Source organism: Oryx dammah, unplaced genomic scaffold, assembly GCF_014754425.2.
Source record: "Oryx dammah isolate SB20612 unplaced genomic scaffold, SCBI_Odam_1.1 HiC_scaffold_2, whole genome shotgun sequence".
In the NCBI taxonomy this organism is placed as follows: Eukaryota; Metazoa; Chordata; class Mammalia; order Artiodactyla; family Bovidae; genus Oryx; species Oryx dammah.
The window spans coordinates 30,191,233-30,198,927 of NW_024070186.1; the positions used below are offsets into that span (position 1 = coordinate 30,191,233).

General features: G+C 39.4%; 1 protein-coding gene across 1 annotated transcript in view; it reads left to right on the top strand.

Annotated features, from left to right (window-relative positions):
* The window catches only part of GRK7 (G protein-coupled receptor kinase 7), a 39,647-nt gene extending 37,402 nt beyond the window's left edge, over positions 1 to 2,245 (top strand). Inside the window, exon 4 of the mRNA XM_040233975.1 lies at positions 1,426 to 2,245. Coding sequence (XP_040089909.1) covers positions 1,426 to 1,759 — 334 coding nt within the window. The 3' untranslated portion in view covers positions 1,760 to 2,245. The remainder of the gene's footprint in view (positions 1 to 1,425) is intronic.
* The last annotated feature ends 5,450 nt before the right edge of the window (positions 2,246 to 7,695 follow it).

Consider the following 7,695-nt stretch of genomic DNA (forward strand, 5'->3'; position numbering starts at 1 on the left):
GGTTGCGGAACTAGATCTCATATACCGCAACTAAAAAAAAATATATGCCATATGCCTCAACTAAAATATGGTGCATCCAAATAAATATCTTTCTTTAAAAAAAAAAAAAAAAGAGAGAGAGAAGTGTATGGTAGACCACCCTTGACATAATCCCCAAAGATCTCCACCTCTTGCCATCCACATCCTTGAGTAACCCTTTCCCTTAAGGATGGCCTAAGCTGACTGACTTGCTTCTAACAAATAGAATAGGGTAGAAGTAATGAGATGTCATTTCCAAGATTAGGTAATAAAAAGAAGAGGCTCACATGGTGAGGGAGGTACTTTCCAGTAACCATGTCAGTGAGCTTGGAAGCAGATTACCCCTATCACTGACCCACTAGTCAAACCTTCAGATGAGACCACAGCCCTGACCAATAGCTTTACTGTGATGTCACTAGAGACCTTGAGCCAGAAGTGCCTGGTTTATCCAAGTCTATGTACTTGCCCCACAGAAACTGTGAGATAATAGCAAATGTTTGCTGTTTTAAGTCACTAAATGTTGAGGCTATCTGTTACACAGCCAAAGATAAATAATAACAAAAGGTTACATGACTAGAAACACACTTTCTCCCCTTATTCTAAGGCAAATACCAGAATAATTTCTAGCACTGGGAAGAAGGGCTTGATAACAAATAATGATAGTCTGAGTACCAAATGTATGTTCATTTCAGTTCAGTTCAGTTCAGTCGCTCAGTCGTGTCCGACTCTTTGCGACCCCATGAATCGCAGCACGCCAGGCCTCCCTGTCCATCACCATCTCCAGGAGTTCACTCAGACTCACGTCCATTGAGTCCACGATGCCATCCATGCTACTAAAAATTGCTAATGGGTTATTTTAAAGTCTTTAAAGATTATTGTGGCAGTTAGGGGAGGTAGGTTGGGTTCTTAGAAATTGTGTCATATGAACAGTAAGGAGATATGACTGCTATCTTTTATTTTTTTTTTATTTTTTATTTTTTTTGCTATCTTTTAAAATGTAAGTGGTGATCAGGTGAGGAAAGACATGCTTAACTTGTTCTCTCTAACCCTGAAGGACAAAGCAAAGGATATGACTGCAAGTTTCAGACAAGCAGGTTCTGACTCCACTGAATTTTGCTGGTGTTTCCATGAAACACCATGAACAAAAGTCATGCCAACTGCTTGACTCTAAAAATTACATCTGAAGTGAAAGTGGTCTACAAACAATGAAAATGCTACTGTATGCATATGGTAGAATTGGGTGATTTTTAAAGATGTTATTTTTCTAAATTATTCTTTTTATATAATCTTTGCAATGAGAATGAACTGTAATGCTAGGAAAAGAATACCACATGCTTTGTATTGCTAGAAGAGTTCCTCTTTGGGTTTGTTACTATGTCTCAGGCTGACCATCTCCTTTCTTCACAGAGAAAAGTCTGATGATCCTAGGAAACACCATTTCTTCAAAACCATCAATTTTCCTCGCCTGGAAGCCGGCCTAGTTGAACCTCCATTTGTGCCAGACCCATCAGTGGTTTATGCCAAAGACATCAATGAAATCGATGATTTCTCTGAGGTTCGAGGAGTTGAATTTGATGATAAAGATAAGCAGTTCTTTCAAAGATTTGCAACAGGTGCTGTCCCCATAGCTTGGCAGGAAGAGATTATAGAAACGGGACTGTTTGCAGAATTGAATGACCCCAACAGGCCCGCAGGTTGTGGGGAGGGTTCATCCAGGTCTGGCGTATGTTTGTTATTATAAGTTGTTATCTCTACCAGACCAGCAGCAGGAGTCTCAGCTGACAGAATCCTCGAATGTTCCTAATACATGAAAATCTGTTGTGGAAGACTGATCAATCAGGAGGGGCACCTCAACTACAGAACAGTTCAAAAGACAAACGAACTCACCACTAGGACATACTTGCTCTCCTTCCTTCCCTCCTTTCCTTCCTTCTTCTTTTCCTCCCTACCTTACTTCTTTATTCTTTCTTTCTTCCTTCACAAAAAAAAAGTACAGTCTCGGTTTTCACTGAGTGCTGGGAAAAGGAGCCCTCAGATTTGCTTTGATAAAGTAAAAGCCTGAGCCTTTACCATCGTGCCCTTGAAAATGACGTCAAGTCCTAGGAACAGAGGATGGAGCTTTGGGGTATGCTCAGAAAAATGAGCATTTGCAATTCTTAGTAAATAATAATTTTAGTTTTTCTTTGTTTATATCTTTTCTTCCTTTCATCTTTCAGTATTTCTTCTGCTTCTGTACTTATGAAAAGGATTTTAAACCTGAAAATAAATATTTCTGATTTCCTTCTCCCCTGTTTTAAAAAAAAAGGAGTGGATTGTAATATTTTGGAAATATTTCAGATCACAAAATAATTTTTAATTTACAGAATGTCTCTTTTTCATATTTTTGAAATATTCTACCATTATAATGTTGAAGCATGTTAAATATAGATACACATGATGTCTGTGGATTAAAGTATTCTGTAAATTGAGTTCTTTAAGTAGTAGTCTACGAATTGCTTACTTGTATCCTTCCATATGCCACCGCTTCCCAATTTTTGCTGAACTTTGGAATCACCCAGAAGTCTTTTAAAATACTAACGTGTTAGCTCCCACTGCTGGATTTTAATCGATCTGGGGTACAACCTGGGCATCTAGATTTTCATAAGCTCTCCAGGTGATACCAGTGTGCAACAAAGTTTGGGATCTGCGGCCATGTAGATTTAAATGTTATTATATATGGATCCTTGTTTGGGTCACTCAAAACCCCAATCAGACATTTTGACAGTAATCTTCCAAATACTCAAAAAAATGCATAACTTAGGCAATTGCACTTAAATGAAGTGAATATAATCTATATTCATCTTGTAGATTTTCTTGCCCAGGCACACTTTAGTTCTTCACACATATCTTCGGAAGTAGATCTCTTGACAGTTTCAAGACCTAAAGGAGAAACATGGGCCCTGAAACTAATTTGAACAAATGGTGGTCTTCAATTCAAGTGGGTGCCCAGCCAACACTCTATAGGAGTATTGTACTTAATCACTCAGTTGTGTCTGATTCTCTGAGGTCCCATGGACTATAGCCTGCCAGGTTTCTCTGTCCATGGAATTTTCCAGGCAAGAACACTGGAACAGGTTGCTATTTCCTTCTTCAGGGGATCTTCCCAACCCAGGGATTAAACCTGTGTCTCTTGCGTCTCCTGCATTGGCAGGTGGATTCTTTACCACTAGTACACCAATTAGCACTTCTCAAAAGCACAGCCAGGATTTCCCTGGTGGTCCAGTTACTAAGACTCCATGATCCCAATGCCCACGTTCAATCCCTGGTCAGGGAACTAGATCCCACATGCCGCAACTAAGATCCCAGTTGAGACCTGGCATAGCCAAATAACTAAATAAAACCAAAAAAATTAAAAAAAAAAAAGCACAGCCAAAGTAAGAATTTTAAGGCTGATATATATATATATATATCAGACACAAATATATCTGGAGTGATTGTGTGTGTGTGTGTGTGTGTGTGTGTATAAGGCAATCTTGTTTGTCCCGAAGGTGAGAAACTTGGCTAAACTTATTTTAAAAGTTTTGTCCCTTGAGTAAGGGAGCCAAAAATTACAAAAACACTGGCAAAAATTCTTTTAGTTAATTGGAATCCACCTAAAAGTAATCCTCAACTACAAGACTCAACTACAACATCAACCATATCGGGAACCAGGAAGAAGAAATCCCCCTGGAGTTGAGTCCTGGGTTAGAACACCTGCCATTCGCCCTCCTGCTCATCCTCTATCTTCACTGAGCTCCCTGAAGCTCCAAACCCTACCCTAGAGACACCACAGAGTCCTGAGTCACCCAAGCGAAATACAGGCGTGTCCACCTAAGGCAAGAAAGTAGATTACAATTTGATAAAATGTCTGTCTGTTTAACAAAAAACGAATCAACAGTTAACAGAAACCTAATTAACCACAGCATTCCAAGAGTAGAGATCTCAAGATTTAGCTTTATAAGCATTTAACATTTTTTTAAAGTGATGTCTACTTGCATTCATTTTGTTCAAGTGAATGCCTACTGGTTTTGATAAACTTCAAAAGCAAATCTGTTTGTTTAGAAGTAACTCAGGAAAATAATTGAGGAAGATAACCATGTTCAGAGAATCTGCCTGCCAATATAGGAGACTCAAAAGAAGCAGGTTTGATCCCTGGGTCAGGAAGATCCCCTGGCAACACACTCCAGCATTCTTCTCTGGAAAATTTCATGGGCAGAGGAGCTTGGTGGGCTACAGTCTATGGGACCACAAAGAATCGGACACAGCTGAGCACAGCAGTACATTTAAACAGTCACCAAGTAAGTATGTGTTGAACTCTAATTACACTGAGCCCTATACTGGGTAGTGTTGGGGACACAGCAGAGAAATAAGACAGCCATCTAAGAAAGGCCATGTGGTGTCATGTAGAATGCAGATTTCTGTGGGTATATTACTCACATTTTAAAAGAGGAAACTGATACTCATAAATGTTTTGTAGCTTTTCCAAGGTCACACAGCTTGACAGGGTTATTGAGAAGACGTGATGTAGAAATAATAGAAACAATGTGCAGGAAGCACATAGCCTGTGTTGCTGTTGTTCAGTCACCCAGTCGTGTCCGACTCTTTGTGACCCCATGGACTGCAGCACATCAGGCCTCTCTGTCCCTCACCATCTCCCAAAGTTTGCCCTAGTTCATGTCCATTGCAGTGGTGATGCCATCCAGCCATCTCTTTCTAACAAACTGAAGATCACGGTCAGGAAGTAGCAGCAGGTCAAATGACTCTAGGTTGAGGAACAAACTCTCAAGAGCTGAACCCACATCTTCAGTAAAAGTTACAGAGGAGATAAGAGAGGCAAGAGAGCTGGTTCCTAGGGAGTGGTTGAGAAGGTAGTTCTTTACACACAAAAGAAGAAAAATCTAACTGCAATAAGTGGAGACACGGCAGCCCATCTTAGGCCTTATGCCTGTCGTATGCCAGGTGGGGATTCACCTGGGCCAAGTCAGAGTGAAGGAGGCTCGTCTTTCCAAGGACAGGGCAGGAGATGGAGAGACCCCATTTCAGAGATTAAATGTTGGAGAGAAATAAGCAAAGGCTAAGCAGTCTGCTCAGGTTGTGGGTGGGATTTAAGACTTAAATAAGATGGGACTTTCCTGGTGGTCCAGTGGCTAAGACTCCATGCTTCCAGTTCCCAATGCAGGGGACCCAGTTTCGATCCCTGGTCTGGGAACTAGATCCCACATTCTACAATTAAGAGTTCACACGCCACAACTAAAGATCAAAAATCCCGCATGCTGCAACTAAGACCCGGCACAGCCAAATAAATAAATATTTAAAACAAACTTAGATACATGCAACCAGATATTTCATCAAAGGAAAGAAATGATTTTTTGAAAAAGGGTGGTACTTGCCTATTCTTAAAAAGTTAAAATGACCTCATGTTTTTAGAGAAAAATTTTATAAACAAAATGAAACATCAGGGGAAACAAAAGCATATATGAGTGAAATATTCATGGAAAGAAGAACCAAGAAGTCATTTTTATTCTTCTAGTTTGTCAGGGATTGTTTGAAATGTTTGTTTCTTAAAGGAGATTAGGACTTGAAGGACTTGGAAGTGCCTTGCAAAGCAGAAGGTATGGATGATGTTTTCACAGAAAACAGTGATGAATGCTTGATCTTAGATGTAATTTTTCTTTTCTTTTCTTTTTCTTTTTGGCCACACTGCACGGCATGCCAGATCTTAGTTCCTCGACCAGGGAACTATGCCCCCTGCCGTGGAAGCACAAAGTCTTCACCACTGCACCACCAGGGAAGTTTCTGATTTTAGAACTGTAAGCAACAAAGTGTTAAAAAGTATTCTCAGAACTTCCCTGGTGGTGCAGTGAGTAAGATTCTGGCTCTTATGCAGGGGACCCCTGCTCAGGGAGTTGGATCCCCACACGTGGCAACGGAAAAATCCACATTTTTGATCTTTAGTTGTGGCATGTGAACTCTTAATTGTGGCAAAAAGATGCTATATGCCACAACTAAGACCCAGCACAGTCATAAATAAATACACAAATATTTAATACATTTTTTAAAAAAGTATTCTCAATTGGTTACTTTGAATACCAAATTTAAGATGTTTCTCATTTACGTGACCAGGCATGAATGTGAAATAATTGAATAATTGAAGCTTTGCTTCTTGGGAATTGCTCATATGAAATCATAGAGGAAATTCCCTGGCAGTCCAGCAGTTAGAATTCAGTGCTTTCACTGCACACAGCAGTGGCCTTGGTTCAATCCCTGGCTGGGTAACTAAGATGCCACAGGCCATGTGGTGCAGCCAAAAAAAAAAAAAGGCAGAAACAGAAAAGAAATCATAGAGAAATCTACATCGATTTTGAAAGATCATTATTATTATATTGTGTTTATCATTGGGGCAATTTAACATACATTAAGTTTTAGACAGTAAAACATGATGAAAATAATGAAAAATATATAATCCTTGTTTCTTAAATGATTGTTCTTGGCAGTTACAAACCTTAAGGAGAAAAAAAAAATCATAAAGGCAAAAAAATAGATCCAAGATTTTGGGGGGTGGCAGAGGGGAGCCTAGAAGACATACCTTATTAGCCATTTTGATTATCAAAAAAGTAAAAAGACTGAATTTTCTTAGATCATCTGGGAAAAATAATTGCAATTGTTTAGGCTTCATTCTTTAAATAAATATTCTTATAATAATGTGCCAGGCCCCATTTCAGTTTGAGGAGATATTCTGGGGTTTGTCCCTTTAAAATTTTTAGATTGGAGGGTGCTTTCATTCACTTTGTATTTCACTAAAACTTTATATCTCTCTGGGGAAAGATGAATTTTGGTTTCTTCATTTTTTCCTAAGTTTTCTGCACTGAACATTTAAACTTAAACTTGAATATTAGAACTTGAAATTAAAACTTCCTTTTAAAAATCAAGAAAAAGTAAGCAAATTATAATTGGACCTGAGTGTGAGCCCAGGCTGGCTCTGGCAATAACCAACCCCTAAGGACCTCCTTTTGCAAAGGAGAAAAGGAAAGATACACCCATTTGAATGCAGAGTTCCAAAGAATAGCAAGGAGAGATAAGAAAGCCTTCTTTAGCGATCAATGCAAAGAAATAGAGGAGAACAATAGAATGGGAAAGACTAGAGATCTCTTCAAGAAAACAAGAGATACCAAGGGAACATTTCATGCAAAGATGGGCTCAATAAAGGACAGAAACGGTATGGACCTAACAGAGGTAGAAGATATTAAGACGAGATGGCAAGAACACAGAACTGTACAAAAAAGATCTTCACGACCCAGATAATCACAATGTATGATCACTCACCTAGAGCCAGACATCCTGGAATGTGAAGTCAAGTGGGCCTTAGGAAGCATCACTACAAACAAAGCTAGTGGAGGTGATGGAATTCCAGTTGAGCTATTTCAAATCCTAAAAGATGATGCTGTGAAAGTGCTACACTCAATATGCCAGCAAATTTGGAAAACTCAGCAGTGGCGACAGGACTGGAAAAGGTCAGTTTTCATTCCAGTCCCAAAGAAAGGCAATGCCAAAGAATGGTCAAACTACTGCACAATTGCACTCATCTCACACGCTAGTAAAGTAATGCTCAAAATTCTCCAAGCCAGGCCTCACCAGTATGCGAACCATGAACTTCCAGAT